We start from the raw sequence: 16,947 nt of genomic DNA, 5'->3' as shown, positions 1-16,947 counted from the left end.
GCTATGCGAGCTAATGGGCGGAGGGGGTCCATTGGCTGGAGCATGGTTTCAGTATCTACAGATACGTACATACATACAGTCTCTCAGTCCTAGTACTCAACTCATAGCTCCTTTATCTCAATTTGAAAAAATATGCATGTCATCCACTCCACCTACAAAAGAGATCTCTCAGGTATACCATATTTTGCTGGCGGAGGAGACAGGGAAAGACCCATTGGTATTTAAGCAGGGTTGGGAGAAAGAAATGGGTAAAACTTGCACAGAGGAACAATGGGCCAAAATCTTTATTTTGACACACAAAACTTCTAGGTCAAGCAAGTTCCAAGAACTCAACTATAAATTTCTAACCCAATGGTACCGAACTCCATCACGACTGGCCAAAATGTTCCCCCAGTCCCCAAAAATTTGCTGGAGATGCTCCTCAGGTGTAGGCTCCTTCTTACATATATGGTGGTCCTGCCCATTACTCCTGCCTGTATGGCACGATATAAATAGCCTATACAACGTAGCTTTTAACTCCACCCTGACCTTCTCCCCAGAAATGGCTCTCCTTACACTGCTTCCTGGCTCTCTGGCAACGACCAAAACAAGTCCACTAAGATTCTTTCTCCTAGCCATGCGTCAACTTATCCCTCAGTTATGGAAATCAACATCACCCCCCACACGACTGCTATGGCTAGAAGCATTAGATAATATAATGCAAATGGAAGAGCTAGGCGCTGATGATGACAACAAACACACCAGCTTCTACAACACATGGGCAGCGTGGATAGTATTCTGTTCTTCACCCCGCTTGGACGCATGGTTAGCATAGGGTGTTGTAGCTCCATAACCATGAAAACTACTTTATTCTCCACTTAATAAAACATTACTAAGTAGCATAGGGCCTTTTGGCTGTAGGGCTTCCCCCGCACCCTACCCTCCTTGTTAGCGCTTTTCCGTGGACATAGTCATGGTCTCAGCGTGTCTGGTGAGAACGCAGACCTAGCCTTCCTATTACTGTTTATATAGATTAAAAACACAAGAATTAATCGGTTTGAGTTAGAGCAAAGGAAATGTATCATTCTGCTGTAAAACATATTTTAAATGTAAAACCATTTCTCATTGAATACTACAGTTCTTTAATAAAATACTTTTGAACCATAAAAACACTGAAGCGGCAAATTTTGTGAAAGCCAAAATTTGTGTCAGTCTCCAAGCTTTTAGCCACAACTCTAGAATATTGTGTATTTGAATTCTATTTGCTCATCTTCCATTGGATCGCACTGCCCAGTTTGTAAAGCAGCGGCACCGCTGCGGTAGGGAAGGTGTTAAGTGCAATCCGTGGACAGGATACTGTGGCCTCAGTAACCTTTAATTACTGTTGACTAAAGGCATTAATCCTGTAGATCATCTTGAGAAAGGAGGAGGATAAATAGCTGCACATTCTCCTTCATGGCTCAAGATCTGAACTGGAGCTGCAACCCAGACGAGCTCTTAGGGCCCAGTCAGATGGCACAATTATAGCGCAAATAATGGTTAGCTTCAGTGGTTCACACGGTAATTGGTAGGTGTAAACATGTACAGCGATAAATTGTCAATTATCACTGGAGCTTTCATACAGACCGAAAGATCATCTCATCCACAAATCTGGTGTAAACAAACGTCATAACAATTTGCTGAATATGAAGCAGTGGCAGAAGCGTGGACTAGAGTTGTGGTGATGATTAGAGGCGAGGTGATGACTACAACTATGGTTATGATTAGAGGCGAGGTGGTAACTAGAGGCGCAGTGATGGCAAGAGGTGAGGTGATACCTAGAGCCGCCGTGATGGCTAGAGGCAAGGAGAGGACTACAATCATGGTGATGATTAGAGGCGAGGTGATGGCTAGATGTGAGGTATGACTAGAACCATGGTGATGGCTAGAGGCAAGGTCATGACTAGAGCCAGCGTGATGGCTAGAGGTGCTGTGATGACTAGAAGCGGGGTGATGGCTAGAGGCAGGTTGATGACTAGAAATGTGGCGATCACTAGAACCGCCGTGATGACTATCGGTGGGCTGATAACTAGAACTGTGGTGATGACTAGAAGCGAGGTTATGACTAGAAGCGAGGTTATGACTAGAGAAGTGATGACTAGAGGCCAGATGACTAGAGGTAAGGTGATGACTAGATCCGTGTTGATGATTAGAGGTGAGTTCATAGCTACCATGGTGATGATTAGAGGCAAGGTGATGGCTAGATGTGAGGTGATGACTAGAACCATGGTGATGGCTAGGGGCGAGGTGATGGCTGGGGTTAAAGTGATGACTAGAACCATGGTGATGGTTAGAGGCAAAGTGATGACTAGAATGATGGTGATGGCTAGAGCCGCCGTTATTAGAACCATGGTGATGGCTAGAGGTGAGGTCATGACTAGAGCCGGTGTCATGGCTAGATATGACGTGATGGCTAGAGGCGCTGTGATGACTAGAAGCTGGGTGATGGCTAGAACTGTAGTGATAGCTAGAGGCAGGGTGATGACTAGAACTGTGGTGATCGCTAGAGGTGAGTTAATGACTAGAGCCGCCGTGATGACTAGAAGTGGGCTGATAACTGTAACTGGTGATGACTAGAGGCGTGGTGATGATCTAATGAACAATCAAAACTACCCAATTATTGTTCAGTGTAAATGCATGCTATGCAATCACAACAACACTGCTGGTTTCATGCTCATTTCAATTTATCTTGCCATGTAAAAGGGCCCTTATTGTAATATGACATAGCTTCAAATCGGGGTTCTCCTGAGCCGTATCTAAGGCCACAATCACATATGCGCCAGAGTTTTCATTTGGAGCTTTTCTTGAAGTTCCAGATTAAATAGCACAGCAGTCTGCATGAGTGGCTAACCGCACGGCTTTAGCGAGTCTCTATTTTATGTACGGGCTTTGGCAGTGTGTCCTGACCTGACTGCGGGTCTTCGACCCAGAACATCATACAAGCATATAATGCTCAGAGTTTGGGCTCAGAGGCCTACAGCCTGGCTGCGAGACACTTCTGAAGTCCATACGTAAAACAGAGACCTACAAAAGCAGTATGGTGAGCCCTTTATTTCATCAAGAAAAATAAATGCCGGAGGGCGGAACAGGCACTGCTGCAGTTCACTTCTGTCGTAGAACAGATCCGACTTTCTGTTTCTGCAATGATCCATAACACTGGATTTAGCCTACAATGTGTGATACTGTCTGCAAAGCTCTTGTATCTGTGTGATACGGTCTTCTGAGCTGCCTATCTAATCCTATAATGTGTGATTCTGTCTACTGTATCTAATCTTCTCTCTTACAATGGATACAGAGGCAGGTTTATAGAAATGATTTAATAACTTATATAAAACACAAATACACATATGAAGTTTCGCGGGACGGCGCTGGTGATTGGAAGTCGGGGGGCGCTCTGGCCTCAGCACTGGCTGGCCTCCTCAATGGGTTTTCGGCAGTATGGACAACAGTTGTGCTGAAGGACGAGAAGTTCATAATCTTCCGTGTGGAACATCTAGAAGACAGAGAACAGCACTGAGACAATGTAATGCAGTCAGAGCAGCAGAGCCGAGTGTGTCATAACTCATATTGCTGAGTTACCCCGTTGCCTGTTGAATCAGAGGTAAAACGTATGTATAACATTCAGCAGTGCACACTGAGCTCTGCTACATCAGAATATATGATCCCTAGGACATCATGTAACAATGAGAGGTGGCAAGGAGGACTCTGCTGTATGCAAGTCTAGGAGCCTGTTTCTCACAGCATCTAATTCCCTCATCAGGGTACACGAGGCAACGCCATTTGTACGTTACTGAGGGGGATTTTCTGGTCCCGAATAAACATTGGTTAGTGCAAAGAGACTGAATAAATGCAGAGTGCAAACTGTAAGAATGGACGAGCTGGAAATAAAGAGGTGACAGAACCCAGATGACCATCAAAACTACCAAATATCAGAAGTGCGGATACAAACGTCTGACTAATGCTCAACTGATACACAGTTCCAAATCCCCTGCATAACTACAGACATATAAAGGAAATTCTGCTACTTGCAAACACCACTAGGGGAGCTCACTAAAGATACAAGAGTTCAATGTGAGCTGTATACATGCATATGGTGATCTCCCCCTAGTGGTGGCTGCAGGCTGTAGAATTTTACAAAACTTGTATCACTGAGCAGCAAAAAACTAAAAATTGCCTGGATGGATCTAGATTTCTGTTGCACCATGCTGATAGGAAGCCAGCATCGATGACCCCTTCCTGTCAGCTGGTCAGAACATATTAGCTCCTTGTCCGCAGGGGCCGATATTCCTGCAGGATGATTTCATCACCTAGTGGAATCTACACCACTATAAACTGCTGTGGATCGAAAGGCCAAAGGAGTCTAATGTGCTACTAGATAGGGGGGTCTAATAAAGGGGCCGTTCAGTGTGTTTCTATGCAGGGGGTTTGTAGGTCTGTATCACAGTCAATGATTTGCGCACAGCAGCCCAATACTTTTGTAGCTGCTGCGGTACAATATTACATGTTACATTGTAGCAGTTACTAAACAACACATGTAACTGGCGACAGGTACCTGGAAGCAGGACTGACACATTGTGATGGAGACATCGGGGAGCAGCGAGCGGTAATACTGCCACTTCAGGGGCTTCAGCCAGCGCTTCACCATGACGTCCCGCCGGCTCATAGACCTCAGAACTGAGCGGTTCACAATGACGGGGACAAACTCAGAGCCGCCTTGCTATAATGAAATATAGAGAAATAGAAGAACTTTAGCGGCGTCTTTAGTCTTAAAGGGATATGAGTAGAAATAGGATAAGTGTCTGATCGCTGGGGGTCTCTCGGATGACTTACAGGGGGATCCCACATCTATGCTACCAGTGTATTACTGCGGGTGGGACTAGTGGAAAAAGACATTAAGTCACTCACCTCAAAACTTAATTTTGCCATAAATGGATCATCATCCGGGATTGTTTCATCCTCATCTAGCCGTAGAGTCTGTGTGTCTTTTATTGCAGGTCAAGGTGATAACAGTGACTAAAAAGAGCTATTCTAACACCTGTTTCTGAGAGCTGGCATCAGAGTTAGCTCTGATTGCAACAGTTAGTTGTTTAGATGCTGCGGTTAAAGAGGGCCATGCGCCTAAACGGTTAGAAAGACGTGGGGACCCTTCCTGTACCCCATTGGCACCCCATCCAACGGCTCCTTCGCATAGATGCCTATCAAGCCTTGCCCATGGCAACATCAAAAATCAATATATACTGCAATACTGAAGTGATCACAAGGTCAAGTCTCCTTTGGGGACTTAAAAAAACTTTATTAAATCTATTTGTACATTTTTTTAACAGTTAAAAAATATTAAAAAGTTTAAAAAAATGAAAAAACTAAACAATTAAAAAATAAGACACTGTATGTAGAAGTCCAGACTATTAAAATATCACGATATTTATAAGGCCGTAATAAAAATTGCGATAAAGTGTTTTTTGTTGGATCCAGGCTTCCAATAAATTTTAATAAAAAGTGATCAAAAAACATAGCTTGAGAACAAGTTTGGGATTGGCCCACCATGGGCCGAAACGTAGCCTACCATTTTAAGAAGACTATGGCGATAAAGGTTTTGATATTTTATATCTACTGCTATCTATGCTGCCACTTCTATTGACTTCCTCAGTCCAGAAAACCTGCTGACATTTTTCGGCACCCGAGTTCCTATGTTTTCATGCATAGTTGAGTCGCCTGGCCAGGTTTCTACATCGGCTTATTGGTGGCAATTCTTCGATGAAGACCACTTCTGGACAGACTTCTCTGAACAGTAGATGGGTGTACCTGGGTCCCACTAGTTTCTGCCAGGTCTGAGCTGATGGCATTGCTGGACATCTTCTGATTTTTAAAAGGAGGTAAGCATGATGTGTCTTTTATTTACTGCACTAAGTTTCATTAGTTGACCACTGTGTCTACGGTCCTCAACTTTGCCAGTTTGTTTGTGCTTTTTCAAAGAGCTTAAACACTACATGTTGAAACCCCAGTCTTCTGTGAAATCTTTCCCTGGGAGAGACCTTTCTGATGCAGTAGAACTACCTTGTCTTGTTGCTGTGGTCCGTTTTGCCATGGTGTATGACCTGTGACATGAAACTGTCTTCCACAACCTCCCCTTTGTTCCTCACCCAGTTTTACGCCTCCTGCACAGCGGTTTCTGTTAATGACTGTGTTTCAACCTGCATATGAAAATGATCATTATTACCTGTTTGGTATAATTGGTTAATCATACACCTGACTAGAACACTAAAATATCCTTGACTGTGTGTAAGTGTACCTAGAAGAACTGATGCTATCCTGAAGGTAAAGGGAGTTCACACTATGTATTGGTGGGATTTACATTTTTCTTTTGTTGAGTCAATTTGCAATTCGTTAATTGACAAAAATAAACTAAACTATTGACACTTCTATTTTGAAAGTATAATTACTTACTTTACAGCATTTTTTCCCACACCTGCCTAAAACCTTTCAACAGTACTGTATATCCGGAGCCTGGGTCACTGTATATACCACAGGAAAGGGATATAACTATATCATGGAGGCAGCTGCCCTATACAAACTTCATGCTGCAGAAACCATCTATCATTTCTCTGGTTGCCTTTTTTAATGGCCGATACCAGAGACTACTAGCTGTGGAGGCTTGTTTAAACCTGCCGCCTCCATAGAAGGTCATTCAGATTTCCGCTGGTAAGAGCAGAGGCCCATAGACACGATGGTCAGTTTATGGGTTGCTGCTAATTTGCAAAGAGGATACCGGCCGAGGACATCTCCTGCCATCGGTCTTTACTAGCGTTATTTCTTGGAGCTTCCAGGTCGATGAGGGATGTCGCCTCGTCATCGGAGATCCCGTCTTCTAGGTAAAACTCCACCAGCGGCAGCACTTCTGCAACCAAAAAGAAGAAAAATGGAATGAGGTCACCCTGTGATTGTGGCAATGGGAGGGGCCTATGTGAGGGGTGTGTCTAAATATATTCAGACTCACTATATTAATATCCGACCCTTAAATATATTTTGACCACAGACCCCGCCCCCATCTACTATTGGACTCATGTATTAACCCCTTAGTGCCCGGCCTATTTTGTTTCTTAACACCTTCCCGCTTTGTTTCCATGGCTTTCACCATGCAATAAAAATAACACAATTCCTTTTTTCTCTGGAGCAGCACATTTATTTATACAACTTTTTTTGGTGTACTTTTTTTACATGCTAAATAGCAACTCTGGTGTTGTATTTTTTATGTCAATCACCGTGCAAGATTTTAAAAAAATATATATTTTCTGTGCTTTGTGGTTAAAATGTGTATTTTTTTACACTGGATTTTTTAAAATTACATTATATTAAACTTTTTTATACTATTTTTCCGCTCCCGGCCAATAGAGAAGGAGCCCAGCTGTCAGTACACAGCCAAACTCAGGCTCTTCACAGGACAGGACACCTGTGCCCGGCTAAACTTGCACCACCGTAAAAAGGTGTATGTGCAGGTTTAAAGCCCGTTAGGGACTGCCATAATAAGGTATATTGGCAGTTACTAAGGGGTTAATATCAGACTCCAGTCCCTTTATATTATTTGCAGACCCCCAGACCAGACCCATAAGTTAATATCAAACTCCACCCCCCTATATTATGAGACCCCAAACTAGACCCCCAAATTTATATCAGGCCCCAGACCAGACCCCTATATTAACATCAGACACCTAAATTAATATCAGACCCTAGACAAGACCTTTATACTAATATCAGACCCCAGACTTGACCCCCTCCCCATACTAATACCACACTCATTACCCCCTATATTAATATCAGACCCAGACAAGACCCTTACACTAATATCAGAACACCTATATTAATATTAGACCCCAGACCTGAGCCTTATACTAATATCACACCCAAGACCCCCTATATTAATATCAAACCCTAGACAAGACCCTTTTACTAAAATCAGAAAACCAATACTAATATCAGACCCCAGACTCATATATTAACATCAAACCCCAGACTCTTATACTAACATTACAACACCTATATTAATATCAGACCTGAGACTAGAGCCCAAAATTGATGTCAAACCCAAGACCCCCATAGTAATATCAGACCCCATAACTCCTAAATTAATATGAGATCTGAGACCAGACTCCCTATACTAATATAAGACACCATACCAGACCCCTACAGTAATATGGAACCCCAGATCCCCTATATTTATATCAGACCCCAGACCAGACCTCTATGTTAAAGGGGTTTTCCAAATGTTAAAGAAAATAAATTGCCAGTGGGGAGATAATTGGTTGAAAGAAACAAAAAACCTATACTCACCTTTCCGATGTCCCACCTAGGGCAGTACTGCTGTTGTGGTCCTTGACAGTCTGATCTGGATAGAGACTACAGCAGTCATGTGCCGTTTATCACTCATGCAACCACTCACCCAATCACAGGCTTCAGCATCATGCGTCATTCATGCCCAAATGCTAACCAAGGCCAGTTATAGCACTGGGGGTCATCAGAAAGGGGAGTATGGGTTTCTTTCTTTAAACCCATTATCTCCCCACTGGCAATTTTTTTTACATTCAGAAAACCTCTTTAATAGCAGCCCCCTAATTATCCATCTCCTCTCCAGGCTGCACCAGGCCTTCAGTGGGTCCTGACACGAACACTATAAATTCTGCAAACCCTCCCCAGAAACCAGCTAAAAACTGCATATCACTGGGCGACGGAGGCAAACTATAAGAGTAACTCCTAGTAAACCTGGGCCAGCAGACAGGTCGACATTCCTCTCATTCGACCTGCAACACGGCAGAAAATGGGGTAAAACCGGACGAATGAACCTTGAACACGTCCATTAAAGTCAGACTTAGTGGCTAAACCTCAAATCAGCTTTTGAGGTGAAAGGTAATCTGCAAAACCTGCTGCTGAGTGTGAAGATGAGGGATGAGCGCGCTGCCGAGGAGCCTGGAGCGCGCTGCCCCACACACCTGTTGTCAGCAAGGATCAGCAGCAGCTTCTCCACCGTGCCTGACCGCCATCTTTTGCACATTCTCCTCGCGTTTTCAGTCTGAGGCTGCACTACTGAGACATTGTGTTGTTCCATCCCTTTCTGGCAGACGAGGTGCGGATCCAAGAGCATCAGAAGTGGACATGCCATCAGTAGTGCAGCCTCAGTCTTTGGGTCTGCAACTATGAAGTCTGTTGCCTACAACTTACAGCACCAAACAACCGTAACCCAAGATGGAGGCTGACAGATAAGTGTATCTATACCAGTTCTGCTCTTCACAGCAACTCCACTTTCCCATAATCGCAGTTTTACGTGATGTGTGCCAAACAGTCCAATCGGTAGTTTTCTCACTGGCCTGGGAACTACCCCTGTCCATTCCCAAAAACCACATCCCTAACATTCCCAGTGCGTTCTACATACTGCGCTTGTGTTGCACTACTAGAGTCAGCGCATGCGCACTGACGTGCTTGCTGTGGCCATCGGGCTCGCTGCGCCTTCCTTTCTGCAGTTTCCCAGGATGTAAAGCTGAGCAGCAATATCCGGACTGCAGCAGGACACGTTTGGCGATTTTCCCATAGGCTTCTCTGTAGGACTTGAAGACCACCACCAAAACCGCTCGGTACATATTACAAAAAAAAAGTGTTGGCGTTTTAAACTGTGTTGTTCTCTGCATTGTAAAGCAGCAGAAAAATAGGAGGGCGTAAATGAGGTGTTAAGAATAGGCACTGCGGCCATGCGATAAGAGCGAAATATGCTGCACAGTTTTATATGGTGTCTTCGTGTGCCTGGTCCAGAACAAATAACAGTGTGGCGCTGGAAGGGTTAATGCAGCCTCTCTGAACTGTAATATAAAACTACAAGGGGTCTACTTTCTCGGGGCCCCAGGCGCTGAGCAAGGGTTGCTGCGCTCACGTGGAGGGCGCTCTGCTCTCCCCGCACAATGTCTGCATATACACAGCGGTAAATAGCAGACGTATCACTGAACTGAGCGCTAAACCTTGTTGTGCGTATTAGAGAGGGATTAACCCAGTGTCCTGTCATTAATGCCGGATGCTGCAGTGTGTCTTGTAATACACCGCAGTCCTTACTGCGCTGCCTCCTAATAGGACACATGCGAATAAACAGGATTCTCACAGTAACAAAAGATTACCGGATATCCCAAATCACACCAGAGGTCGACCTCCATGTCTGTACCTTCTTCCCATACTGGTTTGGGTGTCCTCCTGCACCTATCCTGATACAGAGCTGCAAACCCCCTTCATAGAGCTACTCCTGCACCTATCCTGATACAGAGCTCCAAACCCCCTGCTTCCCTTCATAGAGCTACATGGCCTGCAGCCACCAACAGGGAAAGCTCACTACATACAGATATATGCAGCCATCACTAGATGCAGCTCACTGTATACAGATCTGTACAGCCATCACTAGATGGAGCTTACTGTATACAGATACAGTATATATTTATAGACAGTCACCACTACAGGAACCTCACTGTATACAGCTACCACTAGGGTCAGCTCACTAATATATATATATACATACACACACACAGTGTCGCCGTTAGATGGAGCTCACTGTATATAGATATATACAGCCACCATTAGGTGAAAGTCACTGTATGGAGATTTATGCAGCTCCCCCTAGTGGATGATACAGACAGTCATTCTTTCATCATTACACACTTTGGTGGGTGGTAAGGGGTCATGATTGCCAGCACTGACCACACCCTGGCCCACATGGACAAATAACACCATTAAAAGCCCATTTAAACACATTGATTATCGCTCAAAATTCACTCAAAAGCCATCTTTTGAGCAAATAGTTGTGTATAATGTGCCCATCTTTCACTTTTCTGCCGAACAATGAATTTCAGTTCTGCATGAAATCCATTGTTCGGCAGAACAGCTGATAAGCAGGACCGAGCTCTGTGTTCTGCCCAGGGAGCGCTGATAACAGCTGATTACAATGTAATCAGGAAACAGCAGGTGGTCTGCTCCCTGAATACAGCTCCTGGCTCACATGCTACTAATACGCATAATATAGTACCAATTAATAGTTTATGCAAAATGATCGCCTAAAAGCCATCTTTTGAGCGATCATCTTTGTGGTGTAAATGCAACTTTACATTAGAATATTTGTTCTTCCAGTGCTAATTGGTTTCTCACTGATTATTTAACCTCGTTTGTCTGCAGGTGGGAAATCAGATTGTAAGCTCCACTGGTGGCACAGATATGCTAAGCCACACAAATGTAATTGATTCAGAGCTGCGGAGCCCCGTCATCTGGAGTTTTCATACAAACAGTACAAGATGTCTTTTCTTACAGTGTGGAGGACATGTATACTGTGCGTGTGAGCATGTTCTGGATATTTCTGACACCATATGGACATTGTTTCCCCCGCATGCTTGTAGTTACAGATTTGTAAACATGTGACAGGCGCGCCTATAGCTGCATACCAGGGTGTGGGGGCTGCCGAGCTCCCCTTATAGGGCCGGAACACTAGCAAACAATAGAGAAACTGGCAGGATTTACTAAGGCGGTAACCACAGCCATCCACATCACATGTATACATTCAGCTCTGTGTATATACCGCCACCCATCCACAATCAGGAACACTGCAGTGATATATACATGTATTACATCCACATGTACTACAACATCTCTCCACTGCCTGTAGTAATGCAACCGAACGGCCCCTTTATTAGACCCCCATCTAGTAGCGCATTGGACTATTTGGCCTTCAGAACTGCCGCAGTTCGTCATAGTGTAGATTCCACTAGGTGATGAAATTGTCTTAGGGAAATATCGGCCCCTGCGGACTGGAAGCTTCTTGTGGTTGCTCCAGATAAGATGGAGGTGCTGACATGTTCTGACCAGCTGGCAGGAAGGGATCATCAACTCATGCTGCCTGCACTGAATTCTGACCTCCCAGCAGCACGGTGCAGCAGAAATATCGATCCATCTGAATAAGCGATGTTTTTCTGCTGCTCAGTGATACAAGTTTTGCGCTCTTTTGCCCACTGGAGTCTTTCCCTTCTGTTTCTCTTAGACACAATAGTGCTGGAACTGGTCATCTGCTGTTACAGCCCATCCGTGCTAAGGAACAGTGAGTTGTGTGTTTGGAAACGTTAGTTGGAGCACCAGTGTTGTATTCGTGCTCAGATCGATTCCCGACATCCTCCTCTGACGCCTTTCGGTTATGGGTTTTTTCCATCCACAGCATTCCCTTTCACTGGATGTTTTTCCTCAATTATCCCACTCTCGGTATACTCTCCACACCATTACATGAGGAAATCCCACATGGTTGGCGGTGAAATCCTTGCTCTGACTAGTCAAGTACTCATGGATGATCAGGACTCGTTGGAGGTCGCTCAGATCACTGGATTTTCCCATCTAATGTGGAATCAAACTGAAACTGATCCACGGAAAACTTGTCACGTGATTTAATGCTGCATTCCGGGGTCATGGGGATCATTTTTCATGCAAAGAAGCGCCAACTGTGAGGGCTGGGGCCCTAATAAAGGGCAGGGGCTCTAGTAAAGGAGCCATTCAGTGTACATTACACCCTCTCTCCATCTCCCGTTGCCTGCAGTGATCTCACAGCGCCTCTCACTCACAGGTTCCATACTTTTAACCCAACTCACCATAGGAGGACACAGAGAAGACGAATTGCTGCCTGCAGTTGATGCACACGTTCCCCAGGTTGTTCAGAAAGGGATTGTTGGTTGAGCATCGGTAGCACATAGGGACGAGCTCCTGCAGGAAAATATGACAAATGAGTCAGAAAGCAGTAATGTCTCAGAATGGTACCTGCACTCCTCGCTTAGATACCAGCCTTTGTATAATATATAGCAGCATGAGATGTAGTAACACCGGCCCAGAAGCTGGCATATTTGGCACAGCCTCACGCTCAGGAGCCAGCACATTTGTAAGGAAAAGTCCCTGAGCCCTACCATGAATCATGCTGGTGAGGTATGCCCATGTACTTCCCATTATAATCACTTGGTATCAGCCCTAAGGCCGCCTGCAGACGGCAGAGAGCAGCGCAGAACTCACCCACTTCCGCAGCTCCGGCTCTTTCATGTGCCGGCTGCCGGGCAGGCGGCGCATGCGCAGAGCGGAGCCGGCGGCCGGGCAGTGAGCCCCGTACAGAAATAGAGCACGCCGCAGTTTGTTTTCTGCACGGGAGTTCGCGCAGACAAACCGCGGCCGTCTGCATAGGATTGCATATTGTGATGCAATACTATGCAGGTGTGTACGGCCGGAAATTCTGCGGGAAATCCGGCCGCGGAATTTCCACCCGTCTGCAGGCGGCGTAACAGTCACAGCATGCAGGAAAAACTGGTGCATAACTGAAGACTGGAGCTGATTGTATACTGTCTGCTGCCAGAGGAGTCTATCCCAAGTGCCATACATGACAAATATCGTTGTGGTAACTGCAATAGGTGGTATGTAAAAAAAAAAAAAAAAAAAAAAAAAATTTTAATTTTGGTTCATTGCACCCTGGTGGCCAATCCAGATGACGACACCAACTGCAATATGTCGTATGTCAACAGACCAATGAGAAACCGTTAAATTTACTCTCTTTCTATAGGACGAATCAAGATGATGGGCGCAAAATTGGCATGTTTTTGTCTCTCCTGTAAAGTTTGATAGATTTGACATACCGCCTATTGCAGTTACCGCAACAATATGTGATGTTATCTTGCAGGAGAAGAAGGTTCTGGATGCTGACAGTCTCACCACACAGAGAACTTAGACAAAACTCTATGCAAAAGTAATACCCTGTGTTATGCCCAGTGCAGGGCCTGAGGGGGCAGGGCATGACTGAGGGTATCCCTGTTTGGCGTTATGCTTTACCTCTTGCACTAGGCATAAAAGAATACATTTTGGTCCAGAATAGTTCTATAAAGCGTACCTCAGTTTTCAAAAGGTTTTCTACAATACACCAGGTCCTCCTTACCCTCTTCTCGTCTGCTGCTGTTTGCACCATTTCAGGTCTGTGAGTTCTGATTTTCAAGTACTGTACCCCATTTTTCTTTTCCTCTACCCTTTAGTATCCAGTATTAGGAAAGGGTGAAGGGCAAGCCTAGCATTCTGCCAGTAGTTCACTGTCCTGACTTGCTTGCCCTATGCTGCATTGCACTGGCTCTGGTCCAATCAGTAGTGAGGCAGTATCTGAATGCCCGCCCCTGTGCTTTTCCATGGTAATTCAGATATTTAGAGACATTCTGGTTAAATGGTTAGTAAACCCACTATAATGTGTGTATGTAATGTGTGCAGATGCAACCCACATGCTGCAACAGCAGTAGAGGTAGAGTCTGTGGAGATAGTTCTCACAGTGTCTGCAGATCTGTCAGCCTGCAAGTTAACTAGTGAACCTGTGAAGATGGCTCCTCCCTCTGTAGCTATGAAAACATGCCTGCATCCTTGTTACTACAGAAACGCTGTACCTAGCAATAGACAGTGGTTTACAAAGAAGTTGGAAGGGAGACCACTAATGGCAGTCACTTCAAATGTAATTTTTAATGAATATATATTAGAGAAATAATGAGACAAAAACAAGCCAGTAGATGAGCAGAAATCGGCTAAAAAGTTAGAGCCCCTTCAAAGTCTTGGGTCATTCGCCTATTTTGGCATCCCCATAGAGGGATGCTAGAAAAAGGAGTTTCTGATTAGTTCACCCCTCTATATATCCTTTGTTTCTGCAGTGTGATGCAGTTGATAGCTGTGACAATATGTACTATCCAGGGATCTCTGTTCTAGTACCCAGTTCAACATTTGTTGCAAATCATTCATTGCAATGAAAAGTGGAAATAGCGCTCCCATGGACCGCTCTGGAGTGCCTTCACCCAAGAGGTGTCTCCTCCTGGTCCACTAATGAACTATGTATTACCTGGGATGATGGGATCAGTAGTTCCCGGGGAATGAATGAGTTGCTTATAAAGAAATGTCAGCAATTGTGGCAGCTCATCCTTTAGCAGACAACTACTCCCATCATTCCTGGTCAGCATGCCTGTGCTGTCTCTGTACAGCTGCTGCTCCTGACATTCCAGAGCCACTCATTAAAGAGCAGAAATCTCTATATAAATCTCATATGTTAGCGGCTCGAAAATGACACCGGAGCGGGAACCTTGAATGTAACATTGCTAGAAGACTAAGGGTGCTCTGCCAACACTCCCGCCGTTCTTTATGACCTTAAAAATCTTGTGTGTCATTCTCTGGCAACTGGGAATGCTTAGTGGAAACAGATGTGAAACTTCTGCGGAAATTAACCCCCTCCCTGCCACCATGGCCTAATTCCATAATGATTTATTCTAGGTGAGCTCCAGAACTCCAGCGGTTTATTTTGCTAAGTGGGGCGCAGATGACAGTGTTTATGTTAGCATTAAACAAGCCTTCTAACATAATAAAGCCTGGAAGTGCACGCATCCGCGAAAAGCGCTTCATCTCCCTGCTCTGATCTTAATTAAAAGGATTGTTTCATAAAGGGGTGGGGGGGCTTTTATAAGGAGGACGTTACTGCCATACATGGATATGTTTAAGGCCCATGTGTATGTCTGCAACCAATTCTCGTACTGCTCCAACCCATCTGAAATGAAAATTAAAGCCTCCGGTCACAGTGACAAAATTTGTCCAAGGATCGTTGTGGAAAATTTATATTACCTGCAGCTGTCCTTATCCCGTTTTGGACACCGATTCACCTGTTTCCAGGAGCATTGTTAATTTTTCCAACATGGCCACAGCGCTCCTGACAATATGCGATGCATCTGTAGTCAGACATTACATGCTGCTTCCTAATTGGCTAATTAGAGCAACATGTAATGTCTTACGACTGTTCTGAGTAAGAGAAACCAAGTCATCTTGTAGAGAAGATACCTTTTAATGGCTAACAAAAAAACATGATGTTATAGTAAGTCTTCGAACCTACTCAGGGTTCTTCCTCAGGATTAAATAGAATAGATCTGAAGATTATATATATATATATATATATATATATATATATATATATATATATATATATATATATATATAGACACAGACATGGTGTGGTTAATTTGCACTTAAAACAGCAGGACAGGAAGAGCAGAGGAGTATATACCTAATTAGTCCACTGATAAGGGATGTGAAGGTTCATGCTTGACTGGCAATTATGAGAGCAGAGATAACACACAGGCCTGGTGACCCCCTAACACCAATTTAAGGACCATAAAACTCTCACAGCCCTTATCAGTGGACTAATTAGGTATTTACTCCTCTGCTCATACTGTTCTGATATTGTTTTTAAGTGTATATTATTCACACCATGTCCATGCCTTTTTATATACATACACATACACACATACCTCTTTGGATCTATTCCATTTAGCCTGAGGAAGAACCCAAGTAGGTTCAAAAGCTCGCTATAACATGTATGTTTGTTATCCGTGAAAAGGTATCATATTTACAAGATTACTTGGTTTCTCTTGCTGAGAACAATCACATTTTGCTCCACTAGCTAAAGGCCCTTTTACTCGAGACGAGTGTTGGGCAAATGATATCCGACACTCGTCCCCGTGTATACTCACTCCTGTGCTGTTAAATAGGAGCCAGTATCACTGGATCATTCACAGCGTAGCCAGCAGGGAGGCGGGGTGTCTAGAGGAGAGTTCTCTTCCCGCTCTCCCCTCTCCATTCACTGTAAGCAGCGGCCGCTCAGTACTGAATGGCTGCTGTTTACACATAACGATGGTCATTCAGGACTTTAAGCATGCTTAAAGCTGAACGACTGAACGATTCTCATCCAGTCATTTAGTTTCTGCATGCTTTTACATGGGACAATTATTGCTCAAGGGCCTTTACGTGGCACCAAACGTTTTTTCATGTCTCAAACTACTGATGCACCACCAGGGCTCAATGTGCATTGGGTAGTCCAAAAATCACCACAGC

General features: G+C 44.4%; 1 protein-coding gene across 1 annotated transcript in view; it reads right to left on the bottom strand.

Annotated features, from left to right (window-relative positions):
* Nucleotides 1–3,320: 3,320 nt before the first annotated feature.
* IFT122 (intraflagellar transport 122) overlaps nucleotides 3,321–16,947 on the bottom strand; it is a 67,078-nt gene continuing 53,451 nt past the window's right edge. The window contains exons 25-29 of the mRNA XM_066597000.1: nucleotides 12,663–12,774; nucleotides 6,785–6,913; nucleotides 4,924–5,000; nucleotides 4,571–4,735; nucleotides 3,321–3,511 (exon numbers count right to left, since the gene is read on the bottom strand). Coding sequence (XP_066453097.1) covers nucleotides 3,419–3,511; nucleotides 4,571–4,735; nucleotides 4,924–5,000; nucleotides 6,785–6,913; nucleotides 12,663–12,774 — 576 coding nt within the window. The 3' untranslated portion in view covers nucleotides 3,321–3,418. The remainder of the gene's footprint in view (nucleotides 3,512–4,570; nucleotides 4,736–4,923; nucleotides 5,001–6,784; nucleotides 6,914–12,662; nucleotides 12,775–16,947) is intronic.

Source organism: Eleutherodactylus coqui, chromosome 3 (assembly GCF_035609145.1).
Source record: "Eleutherodactylus coqui strain aEleCoq1 chromosome 3, aEleCoq1.hap1, whole genome shotgun sequence".
NCBI classification, from domain to species: Eukaryota; Metazoa; Chordata; class Amphibia; order Anura; family Eleutherodactylidae; genus Eleutherodactylus; species Eleutherodactylus coqui.
The sequence above is the reverse complement of the archived record's forward strand: the minus strand, read 5'-3'. Positions and strand labels throughout refer to the sequence as shown.